At 32.3% G+C, this 20725-nt stretch overlaps 2 protein-coding genes across 3 annotated transcripts; one reads left to right on the top strand and one right to left on the bottom strand.

Moving 5' to 3' along the window:
- The first annotated feature begins 4448 nt into the window (after positions 1-4448).
- Positions 4449-5611, top strand: LOC133777776 (F-box/kelch-repeat protein At5g60570-like). Its single transcript, XM_062217510.1, has one exon. It carries the CDS (start codon positions 4449-4451, stop codon positions 5592-5594), a length of 1146 nt encoding a protein of 381 aa, XP_062073494.1. The 3' UTR covers positions 5595-5611.
- Positions 5612-7084: 1473 nt separating this feature from the next.
- On the bottom strand, positions 7085-17850 carry LOC133834194 (GPCR-type G protein 1-like). 2 transcript variants are annotated; one of them, XR_009893321.1, is made up of 15 exons: positions 17558-17850; positions 17355-17455; positions 17168-17275; positions 16965-17085; positions 16733-16862; positions 16323-16401; positions 16015-16103; positions 15561-15653; positions 15425-15451; positions 15209-15295; positions 14438-14509; positions 10830-10960; positions 9490-9668; positions 9354-9400; positions 7085-7433 (listed from the first exon to the last, which is right to left on the bottom strand). XR_009893321.1 is itself a non-coding variant. In XM_062263708.1 (14 exons), the coding sequence occupies exons 1-13, from the start codon at positions 17770-17772 to the stop codon at positions 9515-9517; spliced, it is 1407 nt and encodes a 468-aa protein (XP_062119692.1). In that variant the 5' UTR covers positions 17773-17850; the 3' UTR covers positions 9246-9400; positions 9490-9514. The 2 variants fall into 2 exon arrangements, 1 of the variants encoding a protein (XP_062119692.1); XM_062263708.1 differs by lacking the exon at positions 7085-7433 and having other exon boundaries at positions 9246-9400.
- Positions 17851-20725: the final 2875 nt, after the last annotated feature.

The following is a 20725-nucleotide window of genomic DNA, read 5'->3' as shown; positions in this document are numbered from 1 at the left end:
AGTACTCAATATTGAAAATGATTAGTTTAGCTATGTATACATAGTGAGAAAGTAGTAATTACATTTATAATACATATTAGGGTAAAAAAAGAAAGAAAAAAGGAAGCTTAATAAGGTATAATATCATCATCCAATTATTTCTCAAAAGGTAAATATAATCTGTCATGTTATAGAAAATAAATAATAATAATAAAAAATTAATAAAAGGCTTATTGGTATATTTTGTCTCCATTTGTGTGTGTTGACAAGTAAATCTCTACTTTTTTATTTCTTCAAATTAGTTCCTAATCTTTTAATTTCCATGCAAATACCTCCATAAACTATTTTAAAAATTCCATTAAAAAAATCTACATTCTACAACAAATAGTATCTGCATTCATATTTTTAATATATTTTAAATTGCTAAAAGTAAAAAAATTATCCTTATAAATAAAAAAAATCAAATACAAACTAAAAAAAAACTATAAAAGTTTAAATTAATGAAGAAAAAAAATCTAAAATTATAACTTAAAATGTTAAAAATTATATTTAAATTAATAAACAGTTATAGAACAAAATTAAAAAATATATACATATATTTTATTTATTGAAATAATTTTTAATATTTAAAAGTTGAGGAAAAATTTGCTTATTTGTTGTAGTTTTTTTTTCCTTTTTTAATGAAATTAATTTTAGAGACGTATATGTATCAAAGTTGGTCAATCCTACAAATAAATAAAATAAATTAAGAATATGCGAGTTTTAAATAAATTAGAAATTAACTCATAATAACGATAAAGAAAATATGCATAATATTATTATGTAATGAAGTAATAAAAATTAGTATTATTGGAGTATAATGTCGAACAAGTGTAAGAATATTGAACCATTAATAAGTACACGAGTAACTCCACTAATCACCGATTGGTTTTTAGATATAACCACATGATTCTTGTCATAGTATTATGAGTCATATCTCTAGCGAGTATTCGATCCACACCGATGCCACATGAGATCTGCATAGTGCACACCACACTTGAGATCCAAATAGCAAGGGAGCTATTAATATTGAACCATTAATCATGATTCTTTCATGATATCATGAGTCATGACGTACATGAGTAACTGCACTAATCACCAATTGGTTTTTAGATGTAACCATATGATTTTTTTCATGGTATCATGAGTCATATCATACATGAGCAACTCCACTAATCACCAATTTGTTTTTAGATGTAACCTCATGATTCTTTTCATGGTATCATGAGTCATATCGTACATGAGCAATTCCACTAATCACCAATTGATTTTTAGATGTAACCCCATGATTCTTTTCATGGTATCATAAGTCATATCTTTAGCATAAATTCGATCCAAATAGTAAGCCACATGAAATCCACATAGTGCACAACACACTTGCTTTCCAAATAGCAAGCGAGCTATTAATATTAAACCATTAATAAGTACATGAGTAAGTCCACTAATCACTAATTAATTTTTAGATGTAACCCCATAATTCTTGTCAAGTATAGAGTAGATATATCCTAGGGTTTATACATTTTTAGACCATGTATTTTGCCTTATTACTTGTTTGGACCCTGTGTTTTGATAAATTATTTTTTGGACCCTATGTTTTGTAAAATTGTTCAAATAGGGCCCTTAAATTTGATTTTGATGAACAAAAAATTAAGTATAACAACACAGTTTTTAGGCAGAATGACTGTATTTTTGTTCTGAGTTGTTAGTTTGATGAATTGTTTGTGATTTTAATTCAAAAAACTTTGATCAAAATCAGATTTAAGGGTCTATTTAAACTATTTTAGAAAACACAGGATCCAAAAAGTAATTTGTCAAAACACAAGGTCCAAACAGGTAATGAGACAAAACACAGTGTCTAAAAAAGTATAAACCCTATATACCATTCAAAATGAAAGGAAAATTACATATTAAAATTTTGTTTTAGAAAATATAAAAAAAGATTTTTTTTTTTAATTTTTAAATTTTTTTAATGAAGAGATGGAAGAATTTTGAAAAGTGTAGTTTTACCACCACAGGCCATATATGGAGAGAAAACTAGCCAGTAAATACAATCGTAATACATACATAGTAAGGTAAAGAAAAGAAAAGAAAATCATTAAATGCATAAAGAATATATTTTGATGTTATTTTATTTTCTATAATAAATAGTATGAAAGAAACGAGAGAGCACGTGCAGTATCACCAGGTGTGAATAAGAAAAAAAAGACGTTATAATTTGGCAAAACATAGAATATATGAAGATGAAGATGAAGAATAGTGTTTATGGGAAGAAGAAGAAGAAGAATGAGAAGAATAAGAGAAAAGGAAAGTTGTCATTATTTGAAAAAAGTATACCAAAACAAAACAAAACGCCTCAGTTTCTACCATTAAAGCCCAAAGAGCATCTTCTTCTTCTTCTTCTTCTTCTTTTTCTCTTGCCTTATATGAAGAACGATATGAACTTCTTCTTCTTCTTCTTCTTCTTCTTCTTTTTCTCATCACATTCTCTTCTGATAAATAATCTCTTCAACCACTCTACATTGTCATCTTCTCATACTCTCGACTCATCCGCCTTTGTTGTTTTTTCATCATCACAGTCAGGTCCTTTCTCTCTCTCTCTTTTCTGTCTCGTTCTCACTTGTTCATAGCTGTGTTTTTCATGTCAAAGCTTAAGAATCCATGTCTGCTGTTATCATCATATCAGCTTGTTCATAGCTACTTCACTTGATTTTGCATCAAGATTTTACTGTAGTCAAACACAATGTGTTTATCTTTCTTGTGTTTGGATATTTCGTATGGAGTCTTTTTGATCTGAGTGTTTGGCTTTTACTTTTTGAGTTATGAATGCTCAAAATCCCACCAAGATTAACTATGAAAAACAAAGAAAGAGAAAGAAAATATTCTGTTTGGCCATGTTTGAATCTTGTGTTTGTAAACTTGCAATCTTCATATGGAGTTTGTTTGTTTGTTTGATCCAACTTGGTTTTTGTGTCAAATTTTATGAGATTGCATCAAAATTTTAGTCTAGGAGATTTGCTATCATTCATACAAGAACATAAATGAAGCTTTAGGTTTAACATGTTTGGTTGAAAACTGTAACGGTCTACCAATCCAGCCTTCGCGGGACATTATTTTTTATGATTTTACCCAATTAGCTTTCGCCATTTTAATCGTGTTGTGTAGAAAAGGATTATGTTATTAATGGCGATCATTTTGTCGTCTTTCGGTTGAGTTCCCTTTTAGAATATGAAGGGATTGGCGGCGCAGGTTACAGGTTATCCTACCATTACAATCTTACTAAACATAATTCGTTTTGTTAAACTATTATTGTCAGTTTATGGAGGCGCTGCTTTGTAAATGAACGCAACTCTATTTGCTAAATGAATAAAGGATCTTGAAATATTGATCGATTTTATTTCCAATATGAGGAAAAGGAATCAATAGGGTTTAGAAAAACCTCCTAAAGGTATTTTTTTCGAACCTCAGACCTTGTGAGAGCAAACCACATGCCTAACCGTTTGAGATACCCCTCGAAGATGAAACCTCCTAAAGGTATTTTTTTGAAATTTGGTTACTCAATAAGGAGGAACTCGAATCTTAGATCTTGTGAGAGCAAACCACATGCCTAACCGTTTGAGATACCCCTCGAAGATGAAACCTCCTAAAGGTATTTTTTTGAAATTTGGTTCTTCGATAAGGAGGAACTCGAACCTCGGACCTTGTGAGAGCAAACCACATGACTAACCGTTTGAGATACCCTCGAAGATGAAATCTCCTAAAGGTATTTTTTTTGAAATTTGGTTACTCAATAAGGAGGAACTCGAATCTTAGATCTTGTGAGAGCAAACCACATGCCTAACCGTTTGAGATACCCCTCGAAGATGAAACCTCCTAAAGGTATTATTGGGTAATGCTAATTAAAGGTACAATAATATGAATAATAGTTCTTTTACAAATGTAAGTGGCTACTAACTTTCTCATGTTGTACCATTTAACCTCTAAGATTGAGCTACATTTAAATTGTTCACTTTTGATCCCAATATTTTAATGGATATTAGTTGGTCAGATTACAATTGAATGGATTCTTATTACATGCTGAAATTCTTAGGAACACTGAGAGAGCATTTGATGTTATTTTTTGGCTTGATTTTGTATCCCATTTCCTATGTTGTTTTCTCTATATTTCTGTCTTGATTTATTCCATTTATTATCAAGCCTAATACAGTTGTAGTTGTTGGTCTATTTACTCCTATTTGGCTTTCATTAATCTCTTAAAAAAAACCTATTTGAACTGAAACTAGCAAGATCTTTCTGTCTTGAAAAGTGTACCAAAGACTAAGAACTTCATGACCAACTTGAACATTTCATCATTCTATGCATAGCAATTCACATTTTCTAATGGCAGGAAAAACTAACTCGGGAGTTGCTGCGAAAGCGCGCCAAGCAAGACGATGTGTCCTTCTATCCCGGGCTCTGCAGTATCGAAAAGAGACAAGCCAATAGGAGCAGCAAGAACCGAGCAACGCCTTAACGAAAAGGCGTCTGATGAAGGTTACTTGCCAGGCATTCCTGATGACATGGCCTTACACATCTTGGCCTGTCTCAGCAGATCAGACTACCCAATACTGGCTTGCTTGAACAACAAGTACAAGTCCTTGATCGGCAGTGAGCTATTGTACAAGTTGAGAAGGCAGATTGGTATCGTGGAGCAATGGATTTACTTAGCTTGTATTGTCATGCCATGGGAAGCTTTTGATCCCAAAACCAGGAGATGGAAGAGGCTGCCGAGAATTCCATGTGATGAGTGCTTTACTTATGCTGACAAGGAATCTCTTGCTGTAGGGACAGAGTTGCTTGTCTTCGGCCGCGAGTTGCCAGGACTCGTTGCATGGAAGTACAGCTTGTTGAGCCATGAATGGACGAGAAACTCGCCTATGAACTCGCCTCGGTGCTTGTTCGGTTCAAGCAGCCATAAAGAGATTGCTGTTGTAGCTGGAGGGAGTGACAAGGAAGGCAACATACTCAATGCTGCCGAGCTTTACAACTCCGAGCTCGGTGCCTGGCAGGTTTTGGCGAATCTGAATAGAGCAAGAAAGCTCTGCTCTGGCTTCTTCATGGACAACAAGTTTCATGTGATTGGAGGCATGACAGCATCGAAGGAGAGCTTGAATTGCGGTGAAGTGTACGACATGGCGAGAGATGAGTGGACGGTAATCGAGAACATGCACCCTAGTCCAGCGCCGCAGGGGACAGAACAAGCCATGCGCGCTCCACCGCTGGTCGCTGTTGTCAACAACGAGCTGTACTGCGCTGATCTAGCCACGAACATGGTGAAGAAGTACAACAGAGTGGAGAACACGTGGAGTGAGGTGAAGAGGCTGCCACTGAGGGCTGATGCAGCCAATGGTTGGGGCGTGGGGTTTCGAGGGTGCGGGGGTAGGCTGCTGGTGATCGGAGGGCATGGAGGGTGTCATGGTGAGATGGTTGTGATGCACTCTTGGGAACCAGATAGTGTGGACCAGAATGAGTGGACTGTGCTCGCTGTGAGAGTTGGAGCTGGAGCTTTTGTGTACAACTGTGCTGTTATGGGGTGTTGAGAGAATTGGTTAACAAGGATTATTATGCTCTTGGTATGGATTTCTTTTCTTTGTTTTGGTTGTAAAATAAAAACCAGAGAGTTGTGTTGTGGTTTGTTTTCCTCTTTTTAGAGCTTCATAACACCACAGAGAATTGTCATCTGTTTTTCTTGTTGAAGGCTTCAAGCCATGAATGAACCACAGAGTTGTCCTCTGATTTGAAGAGGTTTTGGTTTTTTTTTTTTGAATAAATATTATTGTTATTTTTTTTTTAATTATTATTGTTATTGTTCTCTGGTTTAATGATGAATATGATTGATATGGATTTGGTGTGGTTCGTAAATAAATGGAAGACTAGAGTTGAACTGAACAATGACACGTATATAATATAACGTATATATTTAAGTTTGTAAGTTTTATATTTATTAAAGTACGGTATGAATGAAACAATTAAAAAATAAATATGACAATAACTAAACATTAACATAATAACATAATACTTGTATATAAATTTGAACAACTAAAAATCAACATGAAAATAATTATACATAAATTCTAAACAGTATAAAAACAACAACTTCATAATAACACAATGCAACCCATTACACTTAAAAAAAAATCACGACAACAATATTGAAAAAAACCTAGAACTTGCACCCCGTTCTCATTACCCAACCAACCTTGAACCCAGAACCCCTAGCCTCCTCATCCTCACCAAAACCCCAAAATCGAGCCCCGGTGCACTTCGTCATAAGCTCCGAGCACCCCTGCGATTCGCGACCCCGTCCAAGCATTGAGCTCTGTAGCCCATGCACGCCACAGGCGCGATTCCACCTGTGCAAGCTCGACTCGACCCAAACCTCTGCGCAAGCCTAGGACACCTCGCCTCTCCCCATCTCAGCTCCAAGTCGCTAAATCCTCAAGCACCCAGTCTTACTGCGTGCGAAACCAGCCTCCGAGATCCCAGCCGCGAAGCCACAAACCTGGCACCCAAAATGCTGATGCCAAGCCTTTCCCATGCTTCGTCGCAACCACCAGCCGAGAGTCCCTTCGCGCGAGCCCCACCACCACCACCGACACAGCCCCGCCGACTTCCCACATGTAGGAGCTCCACCGGAGCCGGAGAGTCCGTAAAAATGACAGAAAAAAAAGCGATGAATAGTAAAAATGTTAAAAAACTCTTGTGTAAGTAAAAATGTTTAAAAAATGACATTTTTTTGTCACTTTATGTAAAATTCTCCTAAAAAAAGCATACATACACATTCATACACACCATAAATAAATAAATACCTTTATTTTGTTTGGTAAAATACAACTTTCATGTTGTGGTTACCACAATAAAAATTTGCACGCCAAAACCCAGACTCACTCAGTACATACATTAGTACTCAAGCTTAATATACCTGTCGTTTCATATTTTTATATATCAATAAAATTGCACGTCGTTTCTCATTTACAAAAGCGACCAAAATACTTAAACGACATACATTTTACTTTACAAAAATTATAACAAATTAAGGTTCTCGGCAATAACTTTTTTGTTTTGTTTTATTATACAAGGAAATTTGAGTTTCCATGCTTAATAGGGTATCTAAATTATAAAAAAAAAAAAAAAAAAAAGGCCTACACTTTAGCATCATTAAAATATGATACCCTTTTTTTTATTCCAAATACACCCTTAGCATAATTTTTCCCATTTCTCTCTCCCTCAATCAATTTCTCTCATCTCTCTCTTTCTCGCTAGATTTCTCTACTCATAGTATAAAGCACCTTGACCTCTCAAGGAGCCAGACCCCCAAAGCACCCACACCGGCACCCAAAGGATCCCTCGGTGCCTCCTCCAGCCTAACGGTGCCGCCACTGAAGAAAAAATCAATGGGTAAGAAAATCTAAGATAACTCAATGTAATGACAAATATTCCTCTCTTAAGATACTAACGACTACATTTCAAATAGATTTGAGCATGATTTTTTGGATTTTTTTTAAAATCTGAAACTCTAAAATTTGCAGAAAATTGACCTTGCTCGATTGTACTCAATGGAGCCTTCAAAATCAAAATTTTCATAAAAAAATTGACTTTGCTCGATAGTGGCTCGATGTGATTCTTACAAGAGACGTAATTTTTCACTCGAGTATTCGCTTTTGGTGATTTTTTTTAATTTGGATATTTTGTCGAGATCTACACGTTTGAAATGTGTATATACGCATTTGGAAAGTGTAAAGGTTAAAAAAAAAACATACCTCATGTTAAAGACATGTTTTGGTATATTTTGAAGTTTTAAACATTGCATATGTGTATATACACATCTCAAATATGTAAATCTAAAAAAACACCTAAATTAAAAAATTAAAACAGACACCTAAATGAAAAATTACATCTCTTGCAAAAATCACATCAAGCAACATTGAACTGGGCATATATAAGTTTGGTTTTTTTTTTTTTCAAATTTGAAACTTTGCTATATGCAGAAAAACGACTTTGCTCGATAGTTACTCGATGATGCTCGATGGAGCCTTCAAATATTTGAGTTATGTCTTGAAGATGGTTTAAATTCTTGGTGCATGCCATTTGTGCTTTTGGATTTGCGTGAAATTATAGAAACATGTTAGGGCGTGACTTTTAATTATTAAGAAAATTATATTGGAATATTGTTGTGTCTTTGGATCATGATGTTTGCATGGTTGAAAGGAAAAAAATTGAAAATGAAAATGCCTATAAGGATTTCGGCCTAGCGCTATATTTTAAGTTGTGAGTGGTGTTTTGGCTTCTTGAATTTATTTTAAATTTTGAGTGATGAGCATGTTGTTATCTTAAATTTTGAGTGATGAGCATGTTGTTAAATTGAGAATTTGAGTATATGTTTGCTTGCTGATTTTTGCTTATTTTATGGTAAATTGCACTCTAATTAAAAAGGATAGCAAACGTATGTCTGGTAAACTCATATTTAAAAACTAATATAATTAAAATGTGATTTTTTCAAATTTTAAAAAAATAATTATATTCTCTTTATATATATATATGCAAATTTTTATTGAAAAAATAATTAAGTAAAATTATTTTTAAAGATGACTAAAAAATTTCGTTAATAAAGTAAGAGTATAATTAGCCTTTTTCTAACTTTTAGAAAAATTATAAATATATGTAAATTTTGTGACCTTGAGGTCTAAATTGAGTGGAGTATTCTATGAAATTAATTATTGTTGTCAAATTAAGTATTTTTGTGAGAATTAGAAAAATGTTGTCATTTTTATCCTATTTAAAAAATAAATGGGGTTTTATTATTGAGAAAAGTTAAGAACTACCCAATTTTAGGAGTAGTTAATTAAAATTAGACACTAAATATATTTAGTTGAACTTTACCTATTATTATCATGAGATTTCTCAAATTACCCTTATTTGAGCACATAATTCTAAGTGTTGTTGTAATGTGTATTATATGTATCATATTGTAATTAAATTGGAAATGCATTCTAATTGTAGTGTGTTTAAGAAGAAAAAAAAATGTAATTGAAAGGATATAATTGGTATATTAATTGAAAATTTGGGTACTAAAATAAGAGTTAAAGATAACAAGTAAAAATTAAAGTAAATAATTTAAAATAGGTACATGGTCTAATTTCTACTTTATTATTTAGGTACAAATATAGCTAAAGCATACAAAAAGAAAAAGAAAAAAAAAAAAATATATATATATATATATAGATCAATGCTTGAAACACTGGACTGGACATAACACAAGTTCATTTGGTTTTGTCAATTTAAAGATTAGATGCACTCACCAGAAATTACAATAATGCGAGTACAAGCATAATTTCCACATGCCTACCTACAGAATTGGACATAGGGTCAAAGATATTATCAAATCTGCTACTTAAACAAAACTCAAATCTTGAAAAGACTTCCATTGTTACGTACTTGGCACTGAATTGAATCATGTTAGCTAATCAATAGGGTGTTTATCAACTTGTCGAGATGTGTAATGTGCAGAGAGCAGAAGTAGCGAAAGGAAAGCACTGGCCACAAAGATTGCATCGAACCACCGGTGATAGAAGTCGAACTGAATATCGCCACCCAGTACGTCCGTTATGATGATCCTGACAAGAGATGAAGGCTTTAGGAATATTCATCTAATACAACTTTATCTAAGAAAAATTACTTGTATGTATGTGAGCATAATACGAGGAACGCGGGAATGAACAACACATTAGAGATACCGAGGGAATGAAAATGAGGGAATAGGAAAGGAACAAAAATTAATAAAAAAATTCAATCTTGCTTTGGATCGGTCTTTACTTCTATTTTCAAATAAAATAGTCATTCCACCAAAAATCATTCAATTGGAATGACATTCCAATACACTAAAATGTAACCAAATAAAAAAATGGAATGAAAATTGACTCTCTTCCATTCCATTCCATTCCATTTCATTCTATTATTACTCCCAACCAAACATCAACACATTACAGATATAGATATCATTTTGAGGAATAGGAAAGAGAATGGGAATGAATTAGAACGGCCTTCCCTTCCATTTTCAAATGGAATAGTCATTCCACCAAAAAGGTGGAAAAATCATTCCATTGGAATGACATTTCAATACACTAAGGCTCGTTTGGTTGATGGTAATGGGCCAGAAAGGAAAGGAATGGAAACGCCACCTAAAATGTATCCAAACAAAACAATGGAATGAAAATTGATTCTTTTCCATTCCATTTCATTCTATTACCCCCAACCAAACATCACCTAACAGAAAATTAGGGTTGATATAAAGCATAAATTTCAATATTTGGTGGGCAAATTTGCAAACTACTGGTCAAACAGCCAAACAGGGTTAAAAGAAAAAGAGGTTTGTTCAGTCTCTTTCATTTTCAAATAAAAATTGTATTCATGATTCACATTCGTGTAACAAATTTCATGCCCAAAAGTTTTCCAAATGACAATTATGATCAGGAAGAACTGATAACAGTGTCTTGTTCCAGTGTTCCGCAGTTTCAGCTCAAAAAATGTATTTTGCTTAAAAATGCAAGTAGAAAAGACGAGAACAGTTTCTGGTTTTTCAGTGACCATATGTCCAATAGTAAATTTCAAAGCACACTTCTAGCCAAAGAAATTGTATCAGAGAGTTTTTTTTGGGTCCCCACCTCACCTTAACAAAATAGTTTGCATTGCTTAACACAGGCAGAAACTACGAGGTAATCAATCATATGGGAAGAAAAATAACAATAATTAACAACTGTTTCAATGTTGACACATACCGATATTCAGTCGCCAAGCTTTTCCTTATTAAAAGAATGGAGGACACAAAGTACATCCCCATAATTTCAGATAAAAATAGTACAACATTACTTGAAGATCCACTCCCAACTCTGGAAACTGCAAAAAAGAACTACACCAGAAAGATAATGAAATTATGTTGTTGTAAGAAGGCCAACTGATTTTTGAAATACAACTCTCAAATTCCTCTTCAGAATAATGTGATAGGGAATATAATCTGCATATTGAAAAACAAATGTAATGCAATGGGCATATTATGTATACAATATAATGATAGGAGTCTATTGCTAAAATTGAGAAGAAATACAAAGAAAATAAGCAAGTTCTTTGAGCGACTTGGTAACCCCCCTAGAGCTCAGAGCTCACCACAATATCTATCGCAAGTTTAATCATAATTGGAATAAAGTAGTGGAGAAATGAATGGGAATAAAATTTAAAGGAATAATAACCATTATTTGTATTGCTATGGGTATGATTGATGTGTTGTATTATGTCATATTGTATTGTATAATATAATATTATATTAGATTATATTATATAACATATTTTTATATAGAATTATGTTTGATATTAACTTTTATTAAAATATTATATATTTATGTTAAATATAATATTTTAATAGAAATTAATACCAAGCATAGCACTATATACAAATATATTATGTAATATAATTTAATATAATGTTATATAATACAATACGGCATAATACAAAATACCAAACACACCCAATATCGTTTCATTAAACTAATTAGAAAGAAAATTAAAATCATTTTATCTTGTTTACATACCAGAAAATGCAATAAAAATGATTTAAATTGACTAATTTTCTTTTTTTATTTTGTAGTAGATATAATATTAAAAAAATTATTCATAAATGTACATATATATTATGGGTGATATTTTCTAAACCTAATAATTATGTAAAATCTTGTTTGGAGGTGAAAAAAAAACATGATTTTACAAGGAATAATAACCATTATTTGTATTACTATGGGTATGTTTGATGTGTTGTATTATGCCATATTGTATTGTATAATATTATACTAGATTAGATTATATTATATAACATATTTTTATATAATATTATGTTTGGTATTAATTTTTATTAAAATGTTATATATAAATACAACATTTTAATAAAAGTTAATACCAAACATAATACTATATAAAAATATGTTATATAATATAATCTAATATAATATTACACAATACAATACAATACGGCATAATACAAAGTACCAAACACACCCAATATCGTTTCATTAAACTAATTAGAAAGAAAATTAAAATTATTTTATCTTGTTTACATACCAGAAAATGATATAAAAATGATTTAAATTGACTAATTTTCTTTTTTTATTTTATAGTAGATATAATATTAAAAAAATTATTCATAAATGTACATATATATTATGGGTGATATTTTCTAAACCTAATAATTATGTAAAATCTTGTTTGAAGGTGACAAATAACCATAAAGTTTCAAATAAAAGAAAGATAATAAAAGAAAAATGATAAATGAGTGATGTTTTACATTAGGATATGAGAAAGGGTAGATTTTTTAGCATCAAATTGTCTTTTTGTTTTTAAGTAGAAAAATATTAATAAAAAGATAAAATAATCATTACCGGTAATGGCATTCTTTTAGGAAATAAAAGGAGAAGCATTCTCATTCTTTTCTCCTTAGTTTAGGTAGGCCCTACCAAATTCTCCTATTAATAAATTTTAGTAAACATATGAAAGAGAACCATTACCATACAAATGATTCTCACTCACCTTAAGTAAAAGTATCGTTAGGGTGGTGAATGAGAATCATTTGTGTGGTAATGATTATCATTCACATATTTACTAAATTTAGTAATAAAAGAAATTAGTAAACCTATAAGGAAAAAAGAAAGCAAATACTTCTCCACCCATCTTACAAAAGAATGTCATTACCACAATGATTATTTTTTATATTTAAATATATTAAAAAACAATTTCACCCTAATTTTTTTTATCTCATATCATATAACGTAAAACATCAATTCTTCATTTTTCTTTTTTATGATCTTCTTCCCTTTATTATTTTCATTTTAATCTTTATTGCAACTTTTTTATCAGTCATTTTTTTCACCTTCAAGCAAGATTATACAGTATTTGTAACTATATATCACCATAATATATTAATATGCACATTTATGAACATTTTCTAATTTATTTTTAATGTAATATTCATTAAAAAAATACAAAAAAGAAAAGGAAAAAAAAAGACAAATTAGTCAATTTAAATCATACAATTACGTTTACAGGTTATGTTATTCTCATTCCATTTCCAACCAGTTTAAGTAACATAACATAAATACTAATTTCTATTCCTCCATACTTTATTCCTATTCATTCTCCAATACTTTACTTTTATTTCAATTATGGTTTAGTAAATGTGCCCTCGACTCATTTCCTACCACTTTTCTCACCCTACCCCAAATTGATATAATAACAACCCAGTCATTCCCACCCATGACAATTGCCCTACTACAACCCATTTAACATTACACAAAAATGACCAGGTTCAAGGGTAATAACTCTAATGAAGGACAATACTAGCAAGAAAGTCTTCATAGTCAAAGGCACTAATTCAGCACTGCTCATGTTCATGATCAACCTAATCCCAAACCCAAAGAGCCACAAACATCAACACTTGAAAGCACACTCATCGTCAAGCAAGAGTAGTGACTATAGTGAAAAATCCACGAGTGACCATTGGAACCTCTGCTAGCCTAAAATCATCGTGAGGTGGTTGGACTTGTCTACCAAACTCAGAATAGGGTGGCCAGCTATGCATTGTCACGAACATCATTCGATGACCTCACAAACCTCATCTCCAGCTCACTCAATCCCTATAGCATACCCAGACAGCCAAACCTCATTGTGAGCAGGCATAGGCAACGAACCAAAGTGAGCTTTCTCAAGCATAGGCAACGAATCAAGGTGAATGTTCTTAAGCAAAGGCGACGAACCCAAACCAAACCAATGACTAATTCAAGGTTGTGTGACCAATTGTCAATTTCATTACAGTCGGAATCAACCGCATTGCAAAAGCCAATGGCTGTTAGAAATTTGTATATGTTGCTTGTTGGAGCTGGGTGAGTTCATCCACCATCGATGTCCATTGATTTGCATGATGAAGGAGCATCTCCTCCTTGGAAATTGCTTCCACACCCAAACGAATTTGGCAAAAAGTAGCCTTGGCCGAAGCAGATCACCCATAATTGCCAATAGCACCTCATTTCAAGTGCCATGGATCGAATGGCTTTGATACCAATTCGATGGGTAACAAACCCAAAGAAACAAAAGGCTGAATACAGGATTTTAATGCTAGAATTAAGAGGAAATACATAGAAAATACCTAGGTTCTCAAGGGAGTTGGAAACCTCCCCCACCCCCACCCCCTCTCTCATATAATGGGGTTAAAATTCAACTCTCGTGATTAACTAATGTCATACTTTTGTTCAAATACTTCTCTTTAGACATTTGCAAATCCTCTAGAAGAATAGTCAAATAGTAAATTTGCATATGCAGCAAAAGGAAAATGTAGGTGCTGGATTACCTTCATTAGATTTGTCAAAAAACCACGTACTGAGATAACGATCAACATTCCGATGAATAAAAGAGAAATGTACTGTATAAAGATGAAGAAAAAAAAGTGTTAGCCAAGCCGCACGTAAACAGAGTAATGAATGAGTAAAACAACCGAACAAAATCATAAGAAACAACTGATAATGTTGAAATCTAATAAATAATAATGGAAGGTCAGGTAACATTAGCACATTTTTTGGTAAATATAAGTAAACAAATGTACATGACAAAATGCCTAGACTCAAGTACAATCTAAAGCATTGATTCCTATTTCACCTCACTTCATTTTATATAATTTATTTTTTCTATGCATAAATGCCTACCAAAGTTAGATTACAAAGAAGTAATAACCCCTTAAAATTTTAAAATGACCTAGAAGAATGATAAAACAAACAAAAGAGATCAGTGCTACAAATTAGTAACTAAAGAAATCTAACTAACCCCTTCCTTTTACATTTATCCAAGACTTTCTTTTGGAAATGTGGTCAGATTTGAACAAATAACAAAAACAATTTTTTTTTTCTATTTCCCATACGAAACAGGAATTAACTGTCGGTGGCTTGTGATTTGCATGATGAATTTGACTTTACCCCCACTAACATTGCTAGCATACTTATGGCAAAATTGTAAACTTCATCACAATTGTGATTCGATAAAGAAAAAACTAGCATTGCATCATTATGACATAGATACACTAAACAATATTGAATATTATCCAAACAAAGGAGCGTTCGCATTCAACCTGTGATAACAATGCAGCATCAATCCCAATGTCAAAAAACTGCAAGAATATGGTAATTGTCCTAGTCACAGGATCAACTGAACCAGCCTGTAAAAAGAACTTTCAATTATTTGTACAAACGATAAGCATTGAGAATGAAAATTGAATATAAAACTCTACTATTACATAAAACTATGAATATGAACAAGTGGGATAGTTGAGTTTGAAAAGATATACCTCCTTAAAAACAACACTTTGCAAAGACTGCATAGAGAAACAGATCAATCAGGGAACATACTTCCACATTGTTATCAAAATTAGGATCAAGACACTAGCATCAAACACAACCTTCAATAGAACAATAAGTCCATACCTTTATCATCTTATATACACAATACACTGAACATGCATAGCCAAGTAAATTTTGCATGTGACCCCTCCAGGTTCGAGAATAAGCAGCAGCCTCCTGCCAAAAAAAGAGAGAATCTTATTACCATACTAGGTTTACCCCTTCAACACTAGCACAGCAGTTTCCAGTGAAGAATGCAACAAAAGAAAGAAAACTCATAATACATGTAAAATTAGGCGCACATCTATGGAGTAAAGGCACAAGCATTTTGGCAAAGCCTTACAACTCTCCTATTAGGCCTATCACATTGATAACAAAATAGCTCCCGTAACACATGCCAAGTAATACAAGAACTACGCATGGTGCTAGAATACTACAATGCAAATTACAAAAAGCTGCTTATAACAAACCTTTATCAAACATTAACAATAGCCTATCATAACACAAGAACATAATATTGTTAGACACAATAACAAACCTTTGCTTGGCGAAGCTCATAGATTTCCAAAAAGAGTTGCTTTGAAAGCTCCTCCAATGATTGCACCTCTGCTTCCATACCTTTAATATCTACAGAAAAATAAGAGAGGAAATAATACTTTTAGCTAAATAAAAAAATAATAATTAAAAAAAAAGGAATGTCCACAAACAACAATAATATTTTCTAGAAAATGATTATAGGCACCAAAAAATGTGCAAATCTAACCCCCACAATATGGACATTCACATCCAAAGAATTAATGAAAAAAAAAAAGAGGAGCTACGGTAAGGATAATTTCTAATGATAACCTTGCTCCTTTTGGTCATCTTGCACAGATCGGACAACAGTACCAACAATTCGTTTGAAGAAGGATCTAGCTTTTAATTTCTGCCACATAAATTACAAATGAGTTAGAGATGGAGATCAAATCCTATGAGTGACTATTAGATACATGTACAATGTTATCCATGCTACTATTTTAATAATTGATGTGTTCTATACAATAAATCATATGAACTCTAACACAATTCACTATGTATCTATGCTCACAATTTTGGATTATCTGGATCAAAATAAATCAGAAAAGAAAAGTAGGAAAGCTGATGAGAAAAAGAGCTAATTAGAGCAGTAATATAACAGCCAGTCTAAGACTCCACAACTTACTAATTAAAGACCTTTTGTATAAAGTTGAACAAAAGCATTTAGTTGGTAAGTATACCTCTTCGGAGCCCTGAATACGCTCCACCTCCATTTGACTAAGGACAATTTTCTTTTTCTTTGCAATGCAAGTCTCAATTGACTGCATTAGTTGTCTTTCCAAGGCCTTAATATCTGATTCTTCAATCTCTCTATAGCAAACAAACTTAGAAATTACTACTACATAGATGAATGCAAATCAGCATTCCAGAGGGCACTTTGAATGTAGTGTAGAGAAGAGAATATGAATTTACCTAATGAAGAGAGATAGATAACTGTAGGGTAAATTAACAGCTCCAAAACCAGACAAGACAGCCATGACAGTAACACCAATGACCCCAATTCTACTAACCAATTGAGGAATGGTAAAGAAACCTGAGAATGAAATGTATAGGAATGAATGAATGAATTCAGATGTATATATATACTTGAGGAGATGAGAAAGAAAAGGAGAAACCTTTATCAGGGGAAGGCATGGGAAAGTGAATGCCCATGCGCCAAAAGGCATAAAGAAAGGCGAGCAGAAACAAGATAGCTCCAAGAGCAGCCCGTTCCTTTCTGATTCCTAAACTTAGAAATTAGTCGATTGTTAGATTGAAATTATCAAAATTAACAAATCTAAAGAGCTGAAGGGTAGTACAAACCGCTGTTGCAGAGCATCAAGTAACAATGGTAATAGGGCAACATGAAGACCAGCAAGAGTATCAAACAGAAGAGATCGAGCTTCCAGTTCAACCATCGAGCCCTAAGATAAGAAGATGTATATGTATATGTATATAATCAACAAAAACAAAGTAAGAAGAGGAAGAAAGAGTGGGATTGGGATTAGGATTAGGATTAGGCTTACTCCGTGGATAGAATGGGAATGATCTCGAAGAGAACGAGCTGGAGAAGATTACAGGAGAAAGCAAAAACAACGCTGAAGATGATCTGAACCAAAACACGCTTCTCTTCGTACTCTTTGTAGAGTCTCTGGTTCAAGAACCAGAGACCAGCCCAACCAAGTAGCCATAGCGAACCTAAGCTCACGACTCCCTCGTATATCGTCCATCCCCACCCCATCGTCGACCATCAACTTCTTCTTCTTCTTCTTCTTCTTTCCGAAGCCAGATGCAGCACAGCCTGTTCGAACTGATAAACTGGATCCCTTCTACGACACCGTTTTTGTAGTCATTTTCGAAATTTTACCATTATTATTTGAGTAATGATATTTCCACCCAAAACATACATTCAAAAACTAAACAAAGTAGTGAATCACACTTATTAATATTGGCACTCGGTTTTGAAAAACAGTGACACATCAGTGTAATATTTATGTGCATATTTTGGGTGCACATATAATTACTTTTATTATTTTAGTCTTTTTTTTTAACAAAAAAAATGTAGAATTTAACTTTTTTTTAATATTAAAAAAAGTGTTTATACAATTTTTTCACCATGTTTTTTGTGTCTTTACATGTTTTAGATTGTGTATTTTGACAAATTACTTTTTGGATCATTTGTTTTATAAAATTATTCAAGTGGAACTCTAAATCTCATTTTGGTCAAAATTTTCTCAACTGAAATCACAAATAATTCACCAAACTAACAATTCGGAACAAAAATAAAATCATTCTGCTTAAATATTGTGTTGTAATATTCAATTTTTTCTTTATCAAAATTGAGTTTAGGAATCTAATTAAACTATTTTACAAAATATAAGATCCAAAAATAATTTTTTTAAAACACAGTATTCAAATAGATAATCACAAAAAATGCATAGTCCAACAAAATATAAATCCTTAAATAAAATTTTGAATATTAAAAATTATATATTGGAATGTGAGAAATTTTAATAAATTAAAAAAAAATCTTTAAACTAAAATTCATTTAAATTAAATTAAAAGAAAATGATAAAACAAAATTATATTGAAATTTTGAATCATTTTCTTTCAAATTTTCTTATTTTATTTCATTTTCCCTCACTTTTACACCAGTCAAATAATCTCAACAATAATTATCAATTTATCACAACAAAAATCCAACAAAAAAAAGTATATATCATAACATATGAAAATCAAAATTTCAAGAAAAAAAATGTCATATTTTCTATTATTTTTCCACACTTTCTCACTATCCAAACACCCAACATGCTTCGAGCTCGCCTAGGCACTTGCCCAATATCTCAGATAATTTTTTTATCACCATCCAACTTTTTTCTTTTTTTTCTTCTTAATATTCTAAAATTTAGAGGGCACAATTTGGTAGTTCGAATGTCAAAAATATATTTATTCTTTAAATTATACACCAGACATTAACGTGAATATGTCATATTAGTACCCGAACCGCCACATCACCACTCTGTTATCAAAATTGGATGGATGGAAGTCTCACATTTCAATAATTTGAATAGTTCAAGAAAATTTTTTAATAAGCCGAACTATTCAGATGACACAATTTGATAGTAATCATAGTTCGGAAGACAAAAATCATATTAAGCATTTATTTTTTATTTAAAAAAAAAACCCTATAATAACTTTTCTTAAGAGAAATTATATTTTTATTTTGTTCAATTCTTATTAAATATGTATTTTTTATTTTAATAAGTTTTTATTCATTTTAATAATTATTAATTATACTTTTTTAAAAAATGTATTCACGTGCTCCTTCAATTGTTGACCACTGATTTGGCCAATTACACCGAATCGAGTATACAACAGTAATAAATGATAAATAATTGAATTTAGATAAACGATACAACAATTTTATAGTGGTTCGGCCCCAAGAGTTGGTAATGACCTACATCCACTTGCACTTTTATTAATCATGAAGATCTTAAACTCAAGATCATCAAAATAAGATTAAACTGACTTTCTTAAGCATGATAAGGAATACAATTTGATAAAAATTTTGTATGTAAGTGCGCATGAAAAATAATAACTGTGAGAAATCTCTATTTATAGAGTCCCTAATGGACCATGGGTCGTATAAGTATAAAATAGGCCATACACGCATAATGTTATTTTGTTACGACTATATATGTAATAAAAGAATATAAATAATACATTCAAATTATAGTTACATAAATATCTCGTAAAATTCATGTCACTTTTGGTTGTTTGGTCTGTTGTTGGCTTCATCTCTCGACCAACACTTCTTCGAGCAACTCACATATTTAGTTGACCTTCGACCAACAACCCTTCGTTCAATAACTCTTCAACTTCATCAGTTAAACCTACCTAAGATATTCTAATGATCTAGTCGAGTAATCGACCAGGACTAGTAACAGTTATGCATTTGGTGGCCATGTGTCACTTTGCCTTGCTCCGTCACTGTGTTTATTTTTGGGATAAACATTAATAATGACATGTGTCAACCTCGAGACGATTGTCATTTAGATCCTGTGAAGTCGATAGTTGTGCACCCACACACGTTCAAGTAAGTCACTAACGTTGTTCCCACTTCACCAAATATAGGTTTGGTCATAGGTTATGAACCACCTACTCATAACAGCCTTGGACCGAATAATTAAACATAAAAAATCCATTAAGAAGTCCACTTCCTCAAGGATACAAGGTTTGATCGAGTTGAACTCAATAGAAGATGTTGGGTCCACAACCTAACATAAAGGATAAACGTCTCATTGTTATCACCAGTCAAGTGATCGTGAGCAAAGAGTGGTTGTTGGCTTCGTACAACCGACCTGGCACACCCTGATGACTATGTTTTGGCAGTAGTACGAGTGTGTTCACCTAATTATCCCAAATTAGTGAGAATTTTCACAACTTAATATGACATAAATTAGTTATGTATTAGATAATTAAATCACTTTTAGTATTTACTAGTAAATTTATTTATAACTCTAATTTTATTTTAAATATATTCTTTTAAATTACTCCACTAAAACATTGTTTTTTTCCTCACCTTCCACGACATTCTCCTCCTTAGGGGTGTTCATTGGATGGCATCCAATGTTTTTAAGCCCATCCGATCCGATCCAATCATCCAATTGGATGTTGGATTTTTGGAACCGATC

The sequence above is a fragment of the Humulus lupulus genome, chromosome 5 (assembly GCF_963169125.1).
Source record: "Humulus lupulus chromosome 5, drHumLupu1.1, whole genome shotgun sequence".
NCBI classification, from domain to species: domain Eukaryota; kingdom Viridiplantae; phylum Streptophyta; class Magnoliopsida; order Rosales; family Cannabaceae; genus Humulus; species Humulus lupulus.
This window is presented reverse-complemented; position numbering and strand designations above follow the sequence as displayed.